Source organism: Myxocyprinus asiaticus, chromosome 13 (genome assembly GCF_019703515.2).
Source record: "Myxocyprinus asiaticus isolate MX2 ecotype Aquarium Trade chromosome 13, UBuf_Myxa_2, whole genome shotgun sequence".
NCBI lineage: Eukaryota > Metazoa > Chordata > Actinopteri > Cypriniformes > Catostomidae > Myxocyprinus > Myxocyprinus asiaticus.
Window position 1 is genome coordinate 24,700,172 of NC_059356.1, and position 17,315 is coordinate 24,717,486.

A 17,315-nucleotide genomic window follows, 5' to 3' on the forward strand; every position below is an offset into this window, starting at 1 on the left:
AAAATTATAAGCTTCATATTTCTGCTTTTAAACCTTCCAAAAATTGGCCACATTCACTTCCATTGTGTCTTTCTGTAACCTTGATATTTTGCTTATTTCAAAGAAAAGGAGGGAAAAGTCAAAATTAATTTTTGTGGTAATCAGCATTATGCCACAAATGCTGTCGATTGAGCTTAACTTGTATTGAACCTGGAATATTAGTTTAACAAAGATTAATAAATGCTGTAAAAAATTATATTGTACATTGTTTGTTCATGATACCTAATGCATTAACTAATGTTAACAAATGGAAACATATCGTAAAGTGTTATCACTGTTTTAAAGTGTAATTTTATGTCCCGGGTCCAAATGTGTAAAAACATGAGTGGACTGGTGAGGGGTCTTTAGCTCCAGCCACACCGCTAGCGACAAACTAGAACGCATCACGATCTTATTCATGACCTTAAACCTTCTAGACCTTATTCATGCTTGCGCCATCTTTGATTTTAATGGGAATGACAACGAGGTTCTGAGGGATAGACTTACAGTCTCTTCAGTGGGCTGTCCTGCAGTTTAAAGTGTTTTTGGATCATTCTGCAGACAAAACATTGATAAAATATCTTTCCAAGAACATTCAGTGGACAAAGAACTCCAGACAACATGAGTTGTGAAAAATCTGATGTGATCTAGGAGCTTTATACAACTTTACAGTATAGGGGTAAAATCTTTCTGAGTGAGAGCTGCCTGTGGCGGTGGCAGTTCGAGTGAGAGCCGAGTGAGAGCCGCCTGCAGCGGTGGCAGGTCTCTGCCACGGAAAGATTTTACCCCCTCTCCAACTTTATACCGCTTGTGCCATTGAAGAGGTGGTAAATCTATCCCACACAGCCTCGTTGTCATTCCCATTAAAATCAAAGATGGCGCAAGCATGAATAAGGTCTAGCAGGTCACAGCTCTCACACACGATCCGTTGCGTCATAACTGTCACACACGATCCGTCGCGTCACATCTCACACACGATCCGTCGCGTCACCTCTTACACACTATCCGTCGCGTCACCTCTTACACACTATCCGTCGCGTCAACGGTGGGGTGAGAGCCGTGGCAGGTCGAGTGAGAACTCTCCCTCTCCAATAATGTTGTGTTTAAAAAAGTATTATTGCTTTTGGCTTATTGATATGGTGTATGGCTGTATGTATCCCATGACATATGCTAGTCTATCTAGTAACAAGATACACAGGTACAGAACGTTAATATAACATAATATAATATTTTAACATCAAAATCTAACATTCAGTTGGCTAGATTTGAGAAAAGTTCTGGATTAAAATAATTACGGTGTTTCCATATTCAGTTACAGAGGCTCAGTGCAATATGACAGGTTTTATCTAAAATCGACAGTGTTGTAGAGTGAAAATATATAGCTTTTGTTATGACAGTAACCAAATATTTGTCACTCCTTTTTAAAAAAAAACTAAAAAAAAAACAGTCATTGTGTATCACAGCGTATAAACCATTAAACATACTTGTTTGCAAAGTGTTTGTGGTTTGCAAAAGCGTGCTTTTTTGTGTTTGTTTGTGTGCCACTCTAACCCTATTTATTTAGCCTGTTTTATTTGTCTATATAAGATGCTGCGCTGATCTCCCCTAATATTAACACAAAAAGCAGTATATGTAGAAAATAATATGTTTAGAAGTTTTGCTGTATGTCATCATCTCTTGCTTTAATAAATCTCCTTAAAAAATACTCTCTTGTTGTGAATTTTGTATAAAAATGTATATAAAAAAATATTGAATTTAATAAAAAAGAGAACATGCCAACTATCGATAGCCAATCAAATGAGTGAGCTGAATCAATAGGAGGACTGTATAATTTGCTGGCATATAGTCATGTTTAGCTTGTATAGATGATGACTGTCAGATGAACCATGCTGCTACAAGGCAGATACCAGCAGTCATCAGAACCACTTTGGACTGCAACTTTTAATCCTTTAAAAGACAAAGAACACTTATTTAAAGATTAAGAAATGTATAAGCCCTTAACAAATATTTAAAACAGGACTAAAGATAGCAAGAGAGGCGCAACTAATGGTGACGGTGCGAGTTGGAGCTGTCTGTGACGCTGACGGATCGAGAGGGAGGCGCAGGTAACAAGTGAGAGCCGAGGCAGGTCGAGTGAGAGCTGCCTGCGGCGGTGGCAGGTCGAGTGAGAGCCGTGGCAGGTCGAGTGAGAGCCGCCTGCGGCGGTGGCAGGTCCAGTGAGAGCCGCCTGCGGCGGTGGCAGGTCCAGTGAGAGCCGCCTGCGGCGGTGGCAGGTCGAGTGAGAGCTGCCTGCGGCGGTGGCAGGTAAGATTTTACCCCCTCTCGAGACAACTTTATACCGCTTGTGCCGTTGAAGAGGTGGTAAGTCTATCCCTCACAGCCTCGTTGTCATTCCCATTAAAAATTAAAGATGGCGGAGCGATAACTACGTTGTTCGATATTTTCATTTTATTTTATTATTATTAATGCAAATAATAATAATAATAATAATACTTTTACATAAGAAATCGCAGCTATTATAGAAAAACAAACATTAAAGAGCCAGAGAGAAACAATTATATGAGGTTGTGCAATGATAATATTTGTTGACATTTAAGGGATTTTGTTTTTGAGCCCAACACAGATGTGACAAAGTAGGCTAATCGTAATCCCTTGAAAACTGAAAGAGCGGGCGTTTTACATAAAAATTACATTTATGTATATAAAAAATATATTTATAAAATATTTTTAAAAATATAAGAAATTTATTTTTTTAAAAACATGAATAAATTACCAATATACTAAATAGCAAAGGTCTTATTGCAATAATAACAATCCTCTCGCTGAGGTGGAGGGGTACATGGAGTGTGGTGGGTGTGTTCAGTGCGACGTTTCTCTGAAACAGTTTAAGATGGCGACTGTGCATCTAAGGATCGGGGATTTGGTTTGGTAAGACATTACATTTAACAGTTTAATCTAACGTCACCGTTGAACGTCCATTCGTGTGCGTAGAAATGCAGATTTCAACCTCTTGTCGTGACTGCATTAAAATGCGTTGGTAAAATCGAGCATATGGCCCCGTTTAAGTCTGCCGAGAAGCCAAACGTTGAACAGCAGCCTTGAGAGAGCTTAGCTTACAAGCTAACGATCACGTTTTTTTTTTTTTTTTTTTTTTTTAAGAGTATGTGCTGTTAGTGTTGTAAAAGATTTAGGATTGTTTACACTAACATTTAATTGTGTTATTAGGTGGATATTGAATTTAAAACCAGCTTTAATGCATTTAGGAGAGCTGTTTGTGGTTGGTGGACTGGTTAGCTGTACAGTAGCTAGCTTGATTCGATGCACCAGCGCTTCCTTTTCACCAACTCCCAAATGAGCCACAGCCATTTAAACCGCTAACTTTCTCCTCTCAATATGTGTTTCAGGGGAAAGCTTGGACGCTATCCACCTTGGCCAGGCAAGGTAAGATTTGATCATATACAATATTGAGTTAAAGATGTGTTGTTTGTCTGAGGTCAGCTGTTGGCTTGTTTGTTGCCTGTGGTTGACCACGCAAACAGAGGTCACAGGCTGTTCTCAAAACCTAGTGAACTGCCTTCCTAGGATATTGAATGCAGCAACAGACTGTTATGGATAAAAAATGTATTTTGCATGTTCGGCAGCCCATTTACTAATCTTATAACCATCCCTGTGTTTTCAGATCGTCAGTCCTCCAAAGGATCTGAAAAGGCCAAGAGGCAAAAAATGCTTTTTTGTCAAATTTTTTGGGACTGAAGATCAGTAAGTACACAAAATGTCGTAAGTTTTCTTTTACAATCAGACCCTTGTTTCTACCTTGGCTCTGAAGCTTCATTAAGTAGATCTTGACTTTATGTTTTGCCTTTTTAGCGCCTGGATAAAGGTAGAACAGCTGAAGCCCTACCACCCCCACAAAGATGAGATGATCAAGATAAACAAAGGCAAGCGCTTCCAACAGGCTGTTGACGCAGTGGAGGAGTACCTTAAAAAAGCCAAGGGCAAAGATCAGGTTAGTCCATACAAAGACACCATAGCCGCTTTTCCACCATTGGGCCAACAGTTCTCATCATAAAACCATACCGTTCCATGCCGATCCAGACCAGCTGGTTTGGTTACACTTTCTTTTTCCACTGTGGTGCTGTGAAATCAGGAGAATGCATGTAACAGATCAATCTTTTGGGGATTGTGTGAGAGGTAAATACTGGAGCGAGTGTGGCGCGCTGTGGAGGATGATCGTATATTCCAGTTTTTAGGACTGCTCTTTCCCCTGGTTTTACTCCACTAACTAACAGCAAAGACACAGGTCCATGTCACAAAAAGGAAAGTAAAGGGAAAAAGGCAAGAGAATTACCATTTTTTGCTGAGGGCTTGTGTTTACCACCGGACACGAACCTGAAGAAAGGTAAAAGTTCCCAGACTAGCTTAAAAGGACATTTATTGACAAAATAGTATTATATGAAAATAGTATATGAGAATATACTGATGTATTTTGAGTTTTAATGAGCTAGAAATGTACTTTCCTGGCGAAAAAGGCGTGTAGAAAATAAATGTAGGCTACAATGCTAGTTAAACCATCATAATAAAATCATGAAGATACACAGAGTCGCCACATACTAAAGTAATTCAACCAGCATGGTTGAGTATGGTTCGCTAACCGTGATGAGAACTCCAGACCGAGAACGGTTTATAATCGTGCCGTGCCGAACCGTGCTCAAGTGGAAATGCTACTGTAACCGTTCCGTACTGTGCTCAGTAGCATTCAGCCCTATGGTGGAAAAGTGGTTGATACCATGTGTACCATTTCAGAATTTTAATGGCTCACATCGCATTAAAATCATTCCGTTTACAGGCACACCCTGATGACAAAAGCAAATCTGAGAAAGGCCGTAAAGCAGCTAAACCCATGAAGATTATTGAAGAGGATGATGAAGATGCCTTCAAGGGTGGCTCATCAGACAAGGTTGGAAGATGCTTTACCCTTACACAGCACTGTTGTGGGACAGTTGGATCGTAACCCAACAAGTTTCCAAAGGGATTTTTTTTTTTTGTCAGGTTCATCCAAGTCCTTTGCTAAGGCCGTTTGCTGTTGCACCTACTGCGGCATCAGGTTACAGTTGTATGTTTTAGTCTCGGATTTGTCAAGCGGGACCCACCCATTCATTCAGACTGTTGTGTCATCTTTTGCAGTGTCTCTGCCTGGCTGTATTTTTGAATGGGCAGAGATCCAGCTAACACAGAGCTTTGTTTCATACGATAAAGCCGATCTATACACATGGTGAATGTGTCTCTCTATCCCTTAAGGAACAGACTGACTCTGACCCAGAGCCATCCTCTGTACGACGGCTGGTCGCTGGAACAGTATCAGGATTCAAATGGGAGAGCAGTGTAGGTCACATTCACAGTTTATCTCTGCCTTATCTGCGTTTTTATGTGTTCTGCACATAATATGCCCCTTTCTATAAATAAAGCTTTTTTTCATAGTTTGGCTGAAGTAGTGGAGTTAGGTGCAGTCACAGAAGTACAATGTGGATTTTCGCAATCAAATTCAATAATGTCATCAATCATTTAAAGCATCAGTCACTGAAATTAGATGGTTCAGAAACACCTCATTTTCAAATAGCAAAAAATGCATTGTCCTTGCACCTCCAAATATGTTGCTGTAAATAGTTTTACTATTAAACAACAATCAGGGCTGGGTTTCCCAAAAGCATCGTAAGCCTAAGTAGATCTTAGAAACCATTGCCGCCAATGGTCTCTACGATCAAATTAAGTTTGCGATGCTTTTGGGAAACTCAGCCCAGGTCAGCAAGTCTCTTTGGAGAATAGTTTCCAATTTAACTCTCTTCCGTTATAGCCAGTAAAGGATGACCCACATTTCCATCACTTTCTGCTCAGCCAGTCTGAGAAGGTAAGGAGACATTTTGCTGCTGGGATACTGAATTTCTTTATAGCTAGTACAAACTTTCCCCCTGTCGCTTGCACACAATGGCTTCTCTATTTTTAACCTCTGAATTATTCCTTCCCCAAACCGCTTTTGGTGATGCTGTTTGGCTGCATCTGCAACATGGTGGTTTTACTGAATTTAAGTATTGAAACACAGACAATGTTGATCTTATCAATTGATCTTCTGACACGAGATGACTTGAGCTGGCATGTGTTTTTTGAACAGTCATTTTGTACAGTCATTATTAAAAGGTCCGTCTAGGCCATGTTTGCACAGTTTGTTCGTGCCAGCATGTCTAAGTAATTGATTAGATTTGAAAAAACTGAATAGGAAAAGGTTGTTTTCAGCCAGCAGAACAGCCTGGACAAGATACTATTGTGCTTCGGTTCAAAGGCCAGTTATGCTAACGAACTGTTTAAACGGCTCTTTCCTCTTGGCACTTGCTCTTCAGGGCAACATTTCCTTCTTGCTTGACCTTTTGCTCTTTGCTTTCAGGCCTCACAGTCAGAAACAAATTGGTCTTAATATGATTTCTTTAAAAAAAAAAAGACAGTAAGATCTCAAATGCCCAAGGTGTTTCTCAAAATGACTCCATGTTTATGTAGGCTGTGTCAGCCACAGTTTTGTCCCGTAAACGTTTGTTAAACTGAAAGCATGTGACTGAGCCTGATAGCTTTATTTTCAGTTCCTAATGCTGGCTTAGCTCCTGGCCCTCGGCTCTAGTATAAGATATGGCAGTATGAGCCGTGTAAGTGCAAACTGTACAGGAAGTCAGCAGAGCAATGTGTTACATACTTAAGATCATTTGTGACTGTTGGGCCAAATGGTTTCCACCTGGCTTTTTCCTTGGTGTTTTCACCCCATAGTGTATCTAGAATCCTTTTTTTCACAAGACTTTATGGTCTTTCATTTGAATTTGATGTACCAAAAACTACCCTCTCTCCTTACAGCCGGCTTCATCAATGGAGCCCATCACCAAACGCTTAAAGATTATTGAGGAGGTGAGCATTGCCTGGGAAATCATAACTTGTGTTTTCTTCAGTAACTTAGTAATTAGTCAGCTGTACTCATTAATTGTAATAATTGTCTGTATTTCTCCTACAAAGGACACCAGATCGACGTCTATTCAGGCAGCAGACAGCACAGCAATCAGTGGCAGCATCACACCTACAGACAAAAGGTAATGTGATGTATTTATTTATTTATTTTCAAAACATCTGGGTGGTCCAATTTAATAGTTTGTGGAACCATTTTGGCTCCTTTAACAGAATGTATGGCATAATGTTTATTACCACTAATTACAACTCATCCTTCATTATAAAAATAATTGTGGGTAGAGTAAGGCGCTTATAATGGAAGTAAAAGTGGCCAGTCTAAAAACGTTAAAATAGTCACATTTTCAAAAGTATAGCCACAAGACGTAAACATTATGTGTTAACATGAGTTTAGTACGATAAAATCAGGGATTTACTGGCGCGGCATCGTTTTACAGGGTTTGCCAGTCATCATAACAAGTTATAATATTGGATATAACTTAACACAGATATGGTTAGTCAGATATTTCCTCTCACCAAAATGTTTACATCTTGTGGCTATACTTTTGAAACGCTATGCATTTTAACGTTTATGGACTGGCCCTAATCACTTTTATTGTAAGTGCCCTTACTTTTACCGCAATTTTTGCCACTTTGTTTTTTGTTTTGACAGTGGATGTATATTTTTTTTTTTTTTTTTTTTTTTTTTGGTTAATCAACATTATGCCACAAATGCTGTTGATTGAGCTTAACTTGTATTGAACTTGGAACATTAAAGGGATAGTTCACCCAAAAATGAAAATGTTCTCATTATTTACTCACCCAGATGTGTATGACTTTCTTTTTTCTGCAGAACACAAAGATTTATAGAAGAATATCTCAGCTCTGTAGGTTCATACAATGCAAGTGAATGGTCATCCAAAGATCCAAAAATCACAAAGGCAGCATAAAAGTAATCCATACGACTCCAGTGGTTAAATCCATATCCTTCCTTCAGAAGCAATATAATAGGTGTGTGTGTGAGAAACAGAACAATATTAAAGTCCTTTTTTACTCTAAATCTCTACTTTCACTTTCAAATGTGAAAGTGAAACTAAACAGGCACCACATGTGACTTTCAGATGTAAAAGTGAAAGTGGAGATGTAGAGTTAAATGACTTAAATTTTGATCTGTTTCTAACCCACACCTTTTATATAGCTTCTGAAGGTATGGATTTAATCACTGGAGTCATATAGATTACTTCTATGTTTCCTTTGTTAGTTTTGGAGCTACAAACTTCTGGTCACCATTCACTTGCATTGTATGGACCAACAGAGCTGAAATATTCTAAAAATCTTCAGTTGAGTTCTGCTGAAGAAAGTCATACACATCTGGAATGGCATGAGGGTCAGTGAATCATGAGAGAGTGTTCATTTTTGGATGAACTATTCCTTTAATAATGTCAATAATCCTATGCTATTTGCATACTTGTTTTTACAACAGGATAGGATTCCTTGGACTGGGACTAATGGGAAGTGGTGTGGTCTGTAATTTGTTGAAGATGGGGCATGTTGTCACCGTTTGGAATCGCACAGCAGAAAAGGTACTATTTATGAGGTTTTAATGAAGTCTCTCCAAAGTTAAACCCAAGTGTGGATGTCTTATGACTGATTTTGTGCTTGTTCTCTTTTACAGTGTGATTTGTTCATTCAGGAAGGTGCCAGATTAGGCCGAACACCCGCAGAGGTTGTGTCTATGTGTGATATCACATTTTCCTGTGTATCAGACCCCAAAGCTGCCAGAGATGTAGGTCTATGTTTTTGAAATAGTGCTCAGATGTCTTCATTGGCAGTCTGTAATGTTGGCTTTGCTTTGATTTAAATGGTATTACAACTGCCTTTTCTGTTCAGCTTGTTTTTGGTCCAAGTGGAGTTCTCCAGGGAATCAGACCAGGCAAATGCTATGTGGAGATGTCCACTGTTGATTCAGAAACCATCACGGAGCTCGCACAGGTAATGAGGCCTTTTTAAATCCTCAATGTCATATTGATATAAAAGGGATAGTTCATCCAAAAATGAAAATTCTGTAATGTACTCAGGTTGCTCCAAAACGGTGTTACTGTTTCCTCTGTGAAACACACAAAAAAAGAGATGTTAGGCTGAACCATTCACTTTCATTACATCTTTTTCCATGCTGTGAAAGTGAATGGTGAGTGAGGCTAATGTTTCTTCTAACATCTCCTTTTGTGCTCTATGTAAGGAAGAAAGTCATACAGGTTTGGAACAGCATGACTGTAATAAAATGATGATTGGATTCTCATTTTGGGGTGAACTGTTCCCTCAAATGGTGGAGGAAACATGTAACTGAGATGCATTTTGAATCTGTTCTGTAGGTCATCACATCCAGAGGTGGCAGGTTCCTAGAAGCTCCAGTTTCAGGTAGCCAGCAGCTTTCCAATGATGGTATGCTGGTCATTGTTGCTGCAGGAGACCGCAGTGTTTATGAAGACTGTAGCAGCTGCTTCCAAGCTATGGGGAAGACGTCTTTCTTTATAGGTACAACACCTTTTAGTCATGGCATGTAGCTTTGTACCAGGTTGATGTTTGCTCTTGATAGTAAATTGTTCCTGTCTTGTGAAGCAGGTGAAGCAGGAAATGCTGCAAGAATGATGTTGATCCTTAACATGGTTCAAGGCAGTTTCATGGCAACCATTGCAGAGGGACTGACCTTGGCCCAGGCCACAGGACAGTCACAACAAACGTTCTTGGATATTCTTTGCCAGGGACAGATGGCAAGCACTTTTGTGGACCAGAAATGCCAAAGTAGGTTTACTTTTCTCTTAAAATCTCCTGTTTAAAATGGTTTGCCCATATGTGTAGAGTTGGCATGCACAGAGTTGCCATAATGTAACTCTGGATAAGTTATAATTGAATGCAATTATAAATGAGTCGTAAGTTGATGCCTTTGAACACGCATCACTTGGGGGAGTATGCTTCCTGCCATTAACCTTAGTCTGTAACATGGTGCTGCTTAGGGATGGTGTCCTTTAGTCTCAATGTCAAATGCTAATCACCAGTCATGGCACAGATTGTCATTTGTTGTGTAAATTCTCTGAGGAATGTAAAAGAACCATTGCAAAATTTGGGATGAAGCATAAGCATCTAAATGCAACTCTGCATGGTGCTCATGAACTTATATACCTTTTAAATTAATCGTTAACATTTTACCATAAGGTTCTACACTTTTAAATTTGACAAAGCATTAGGTTTTATGAACTAAAAATAAATGATTTTTTGCATTTTATTAAAGGAGTCCTGGGATATCTCACCGGTCTCTGTGACAGCTGTAGACTTTGTAAACAGCAAACAAAAATGTGTCTGCGGACATTGACGCTTTTCACCTGTCAGTCATTTTGCTCCTTCTCATTTGAGGCGGATCATTGAGGCTATGATTCATAATGCTTGTCAGTTGAGGGCACTAATGTGCCACTGTTGAATTTGACAGCCACAGGAACAAACAATGCTGCTCTTTTGCTCAGTTTTTGTTCTCAAAATTAGCTTTGGAGGGTGGGGTTTTGGAATGAGGAGGTGTGGCTAATTCAACAGCTCAGTCACGTGATAGCTTCAGAATGCTAAAATTGCTTACAGCACCTTTTAATGCTTTATTAAGCAATTAATTGTTCATTTATAAATGTACTACAGTGCATCGTTAGTTCGAAATGCATTAATGTTGACAACTTTTAATGTAAAAAAAATGTGTATGTTTAGAATTTAGCGAGATTATTAAATGCTGTTAAATATTGCTGGTTAAAAGTATTGAGTGTACTAATGTTAATGTATAATTTATACGTATACTGTGAAGTGTTACCGAATAAGAACCATTCATTAGATTGACCTTTTCATTTCTCCTCAGATATCTTGCAGGGCAACTTCAAACCTGATTACTATCTGAAACATATTCAGAAAGATCTGAGACTGGCCATTTCAATGGGAGATTCAGTTAATCACCCAACACCGATGGCAGCTGCTGCAAATGAGGTGGGACATCACTTGATTCTAATTGGTTAACTCATATCAGTGTATCAGATACTCCATTGATTTATCGAGCTAATGTACTTTGACTTTTTAAGAGAATATATAATGCAATTTGATGTAAACTAAACCACATAATGAATTTTAACAGTAATGTGCTTTCAAAGCGATTAAAAACAAACATAAAAGAGCAGTCGAGACAAAGCCTTTGTTGTTTTCTCTGGCAATTAATTGCAATTTGAACAGTTCATCAATTTGCTTTTTAAGAAGTAATGTTTTATTTTATTTTTCTGCAGGTATACAAGAGGGCAAAAGCGTTGGACCAGTCCGACAATGACATGTCTGCAGTCTACAGAGCTTATATTCACTAATTCTGTAGATGTGCTTTGCGTCCTGGACCACAAACCTTACTCTTTCTTCGTTTCTCTCCCTCTGTCTTTTTCTCTGCTGATGAATTTTGTTGGGCACCAGTGAAATGTTTTCCCATGTATAATGGGATCTCTTTAGCAGCCTAATCTGAGCATTGCACTGATTATAATATTGCTGCACGTATGCTGAATGGGAGGTGCTTCAACTCTTTGCGATTATTGATATTTTTTTTTGATAGAGCGTGCAGTGTATTACAACTGCATTTCAATAAGGCTACTGCATACAATGCAGTCTTGTTTGTAGAGACTAGGGTTTTATTTATCATTCATATCTTTACTGATGACTTTCCTCAGTGTGCTTTTTTTTTTTCCCCTCAATGTTCAGAAATCTAAAGTATGAACCTTCTGATCACAAACAGGCTTGAGGAGCATGATGAAGAAAACAGCCACTGCATTGCCTTAATACCCATATATGATAGATGTATTTATTTATTTTATCTCTAAAGATCACCATCCTGTCAGGTGCATTGTGGCTGTACATTTAATTTTCTCATTTATTTTGTTCCTCTCATTTTTGGAAATCACCAGTTTACTAATTTTTTTTTTATTGCCTTACGAGAAATGCAGTATTGTTTTTTATTTTTGTTTTTAGGAGTTTCCCATATAATAATCACGCCGAAGATCCTGAAATGTCCCTGAAATCTCTCATAATGAATTAAACATGCTGAAAAGCATCCCTTTATTTTCCCAAGTATTGAATCATGACTATCAGTTATGCAATGGAACTAACTTTTTTCCAGCTTGACTTAAGGTCTTTCCCTGCTTTAGGTCTAGTTTTGCGTCATATGCGCATCTTTCAACTGGATTTTAGAATAAAAAATAAAACGACATTTGGAATTATTTCATTTTCATTTTATTTAAAGGTTTTATATTAGACCTCAGAAGTCAAAAAAAAAAACTCTTTGTTTAAAGTTCATAATCCGATGGTGGGGGTGATCTGTTGCCTTATTTTGATTTTCTTTTGTCTAGTTGTTTGAAAAACTAATTGACTGTGTCAGTCTTTGATTTCAGCTAAAACAAAGTTTTACAAGTCAAGATTAATTTGGAATAATTTTGCAGCATTTTATACCTAAATTATAATTGTTGGAATGCATTTGTTCATTTTAAAAGACATATGACAGGCCATGTGTTCAGTGGCATATTATTTAGTCATTTCGGTATTTTTTTTAAACTCAAAACAAATACAGGGTGATTCCTTTTCTATGAACTGTTGTTCTGCCAAGAAGACTTTGACTTGCGCGATTATGAATAAGACAATTTTGTGATTTATTAAGGACTCGGTAAGATTAAGATGTGTATATATCCCCATCAAAGGGTTGGGCTATTTGAATACATGGAATAACATGCTTTCAGTTTGACTTTACTGAATTCATTAGTCTGGTGTCTTAATATTGTAGGCTGTACTTTTGTCTTAGCTAATGGGTTTATTTACTGTAAATGGTTGATTTTTGTGGTTTAACTGAGTTGGTAATGAAATACTGACAACTCGTTTCCAGTTGTGCAAGGAAGGTTTTGGTGTTCTAATTGGAGTTTATTTATAATTTCATGTAAATGTGAAATTTCTCTTTTTTTTTTTTCTTTTATGTTTGTCCGGTCAACTGAATCCTCTAAATAAACAAAACCGAATGTCTAAATAGGTGTGCTTATTCTTTATTCCCAATGCATTACATTGCCGCTGGATGTGTTCATAGGTGCATTTTTGTGTTTGGACTATTTCTCATCTGTAAATAGATATTTCAAAATTTTGCAGTATTCAGCACTTTGAATCCTTGAGCATAATTAACAATAAGGTTAATGCAATTATTATTAAAGCTGCAAAACGGCAGCAGTACACAAAAACACCAGTATACGTACACATGTTAATTAAAACAAGTAAAAAAGTTAAATGTGAATTAAAGCCATTTCGGAATGGCAAAATGCTTATTTCTGGCATACGAATAGTATGCATGCCATTGCGAACTCATCCTAAATATAATAGCATTACCTAGCAATAAAATAGGAATATATAATATATTATTTAAATAAAAAAGAATATAATATAATTTGGCTTGTATGCATAGATACACACACACACACACACACACACACACATATATATATACACTCACAGTATACACTCACCGACCACTTTTATATCTTATACAGAGAATGGTGCGAAAAAAAAAAAAACAGTGAGTGGCAGTTCTGTGGGCGAAAATGACTTGATGAAAGAGGACAACGGAGAATGGCCAGACTGGTTTGGGCTGACAGAAAGACTGGTAATTCAGATAACCCTCTGTACAGTTGTAGTGAGAAGAATAGCATCTCAGAATGCACAACATGTTGAACCTTGAGGCGGATGGGCTACAACAATAGAAAACCACATTGAGTTTCACTTCTGTCAGCCAAGAACAGAAAACTGAGGCTGCAGTGGGCCTACTATTTGTGTACCTCAGCAGAAATCTAGATTTGTCAGACCAGGCGATTGTTTTTCTACTGTCCAGTTTTGATGAGCCTGTGCCCACTGCAGCCTCCTGCAGTTTCCTGTTCTAAGCTGACTGTATTGGTACCCGGAGGGGTCTTCTGCTGCTGTAGCCCATCCACCTAAATGTTCAACGTGTTGTATGTTCAGAAATGCTTTTCTGCATAGCACGGTTGTAACGCATGTTTATTTGGGTTACTGTCACCTTCCTCCATTGACCTCTCTCATTAACAAGACTGTTGTGCGTGAAAATCCCAGAAGATCAACGGTTACAGAAATATTCAAACCAGCCCGTCTGGCAACAACAATCACGCCATGCTCCAAATCACTGAGATCACATTTTTTCCCCATTCTGATGGCTGATGTGAACATTAACTGAAGCTCCTGACCCATATCTGCACGATTTTATACATTACACTGCTGCCACATGATTGGCTGATTAGATATCACATGAATAAGTAGATGTACAGGCGTACCTAATAAAGTGGCTGGTGAGTATATATAAACTCAGCAAAAAAAAAAGAAACGTCCTCTCACTTTCAACTACTTTTAATTTCAGCAAACTTAACATGTGTAAATATTTGTATGAACATAAAAAGATTCAACAACTAAGACATAAACTGAACAAGTTTCACAGACATGTGACTAACAGAAATGGAATAATGTGTCCCTGAACAAAGTGGGGAGTCAAAATCAAAAGTAACAGTTAGTATCTGGTGTGGCCACCAGCTGCATTAAGTACTGCAGTGCATCTCCTCCTCATGGACTGCACCAGATTTGCCAGTTCTTGCTGTGAGATGTTACCCCACTTTTCCACAAAGGCACTTGCAAGTTCCCAGACATTTCTGGGGGGAATGGCCCTAGCCCTCACCCTCCGATCCAACAGGTCCCAGACGTGCTCAATGGGATTGAGATCCGGGCTCTTCGCTGGCCATGGCAGAACACTGTCATTCCTGTCTTGCAGGAAATCACGCACAGAATGAGCAGTATGGCTGGTGGCATTGTCATGATGGAGGGTCATGTTAGGATGATCCTGCAGGAAGAGTACCACATGAGGGAGGAGGATGTCTTCCCTGTAACGCACAGCGTTGAGATTGCCTGCAATGACAACAAGTTCAGTCCGATGATGCTGTGACACACCGCCCCAGACCATGACGGACACTTCACCTCCAAATCGATCCAGCTCCAGAGTACAGGCCTTGGTGTAACGCTCATTCCTTCGACGATAAATGCGAGTCCGACCATCACCCCTGGTGTGACAAAACCGTGACTTGTCAGTGAAGAGCACTTTTTGCCAGTCCTGTCTGGTCCTGCGAAAGTGGGTTTGTGCCCATAGGCGATGTTGTTGCCGGTGATGTCTGGTAAGAACCTGCCTTGCAACAGGCCTACAAGCCCTCAATCCAGCCTCTCTCAGCCTAATGCGGACAGTCTGAGCACTGATGGAGGGATTGTGCGTTCCTGGTATAACTCGGGCAGTTGTTGTTGCCATCCTGTATCTGTCCCACAGGTGTGATATTCGGATGTACCAATCCTGTGCAGGTGTTGTTACACGTGGTCTGCCACTGTGAAGACGATCAGCTGTCCTTCCTGTCTCACTGTAGCGCTGTCTTAGGCGTCTCACAGTACGGACACTGCAATTTATTGCCCTGGCCACATCTGCAGTCCTCATGCCTCCATGCAGCATGCCTAAGGCACGTTCACGCAGATGAGCAGGGACATGGGCATCTTTCTTTTGGTGTTTTTCAGAGTCAGTAGAAAGGTCTCTTTAGTGTCCTAAGTTTTTATAACTGTGACCTTAATTGCCTACCGTCTGTAAGCTGTTAGTGTCTTAACGACCGTTCCACAGGTGCATGTTCATTAATTGTTTATGGTTCATTGAACAAGCACAGAGAACATTGTTTAAACCCTTTACAATAAAGATCTGTAAAGTTATTTGGATTTAAAAAAAATAATAAAATCTTTAAAATACAGTGTCCTGAAAAAGGGAGTTTACATATATATATATATATATATATACAGGTGCATCTCAATAAATTAGAATGTCGTGGAAAAGTTCATTTATTTCAGTAATTCAACTCAAATTGTGAAACTTGTGTATTAAATAAATTCAATGCACACAGACTGAAGTAGTTTAAGTCTTTGGTTCTTCTAATTGTGATGATTTTGACTCACATTTAACAAAAACCCACCAATTCACTATCTCACAAAATTAGAATATGGTGACATGCCAATCAGCTAATCAACTCAAAACACCTGCAAAGGTTTCCTGAGCCTTCAAAATGGTCTCTCAGTTTGATTCACTAGGCTACACAATCATGGGGAAGACTGCTGATCTGACAGTTGTCCAGAAGACAATCACTGACACCCTTCACAAGGAGGGTAAGCCACAAACATTCATTGCCAAAGAAGCTGGCTGTTCACAGAGTGCTGTATCCAAGCATGTTAACAGAAAGTTGAGTGGAAGGAAAAAGTGTGGAAGAAAAAGATGCACAACCAACCGAGAGAACCGCAGCCTTATGATTGTCCAGCAAAATCGATTCAAGAATTTGGGTGAACTTCACAAGGAATGGACTGAGGCTGGGGTCAAGGCATTAAGAGCCACCACACACAGACGTGTCAAGGAATTTGGCTAAAGTTGTCGTATTCCTCTTGTTAAGCCACTCCTGAACCACAGACAATGTCAGAGGTGTCTTACCTGGGCTAAGGAGAAGAAGAACTGGACTGTTGCCCAGTGGTCCAAAGTCCTCTTTTCAGATGAGAGCAAGTTTTGTATTTCATTTGGAAAACAAGGTCCTAGAGTCTGGAGGAAGGGTGGAGAAGCTCATAGCCCAAGTTGCTTGAAGTCCAGTGTTAAGTTTCCACAGTCTGTGATGATTTGGGGTGCAATGTCATCTGCTGGTGTTGGTCCATTGTGTTATTTGAAAACCAAAGTCACTGCACTCGTTTACCAAGAATTTTGAAGCACTTCATGCTTCCTTCTGCTGACCAGCTTTTTAAAGATGCTGATTTCATTTTCCAGCAGGATTTGGCACCTGCACACACTGCCAAAAGCACCAAAAGTTGGTTAAATGACCATGGTGTTGGTGTGCTTGACTGGCCAGCAAACTCACCAGACCTGAACCCCATAGAGAATCTATGGGGTATAGTCAAGAGGAAAATGAGAAACAAGAGACCAAAAAATGCAGATGAGCTGAAGGCCACTGTCAAAGAAACCTGGGCTTCCATACCACCTCAGCAGTGCCACAAACTGATCACCTCCATGCCACGCTGAACTGAGGCAGTAATTAAAGCAAAAGGAGCCCCTACCAAGTATTGAATACATATACAGTAAATGAACATACTTTCCAGAAGGCCAACAATTCACTAAAAAAAATTTTTTTTATTGGTCTTATGATGTATTCTAATTTTTTGAGATAGTGAAT

General features: G+C 39.2%; 1 protein-coding gene across 5 annotated transcripts; it reads left to right on the forward strand.

The window, feature by feature from the left end:
• Positions 1–2,222: 2,222 nt before the first annotated feature.
• Positions 2,223–13,066, forward strand: LOC127450630 (cytokine-like nuclear factor N-PAC). 5 transcript variants are annotated; one of them, XM_051714875.1, is made up of 16 exons: positions 2,223–2,322; positions 3,423–3,459; positions 3,698–3,777; positions 3,886–4,024; positions 4,865–4,975; positions 5,317–5,400; positions 5,870–5,923; positions 6,910–6,960; positions 7,066–7,139; positions 8,477–8,576; positions 8,669–8,779; positions 8,884–8,985; positions 9,366–9,528; positions 9,613–9,795; positions 10,886–11,010; positions 11,301–13,066. In XM_051714875.1, the coding sequence occupies exons 4-16, from the start codon at positions 3,938–3,940 to the stop codon at positions 11,373–11,375; spliced, it is 1,320 nt and encodes a 439-aa protein (XP_051570835.1). In that variant the 5' UTR covers positions 2,223–2,322; positions 3,423–3,459; positions 3,698–3,777; positions 3,886–3,937; the 3' UTR covers positions 11,376–13,066. The 5 variants fall into 5 exon arrangements, with proteins under 5 accessions (XP_051570835.1, XP_051570831.1, XP_051570832.1 ...); XM_051714871.1 differs by lacking the exon at positions 2,223–2,322 and adding an exon at positions 2,851–2,946; XM_051714872.1 differs by lacking the exon at positions 2,223–2,322 and adding an exon at positions 2,851–2,946 and having other exon boundaries at positions 9,616–9,795.
• The last annotated feature ends 4,249 nt before the right edge of the window (positions 13,067–17,315 follow it).

Coding starts and splice junctions, on each gene's coding strand:
- LOC127450630 (XM_051714871.1), top strand. CDS start 2,858: ATGGAGTGTGGTGGGTGTGTTCAGTGCGACGTTTCTCTGAAACAGTTT. Junction 6,961..7,065: donor GCTTAAAGATTATTGAGGAG/GTGAGCATTGCC, acceptor TCTCCTACAAAG/GACACCAGATCGACGTCTAT. Junction 8,577..8,668: donor GGAATCGCACAGCAGAAAAG/GTACTATTTATG, acceptor TCTCTTTTACAG/TGTGATTTGTTCATTCAGGA.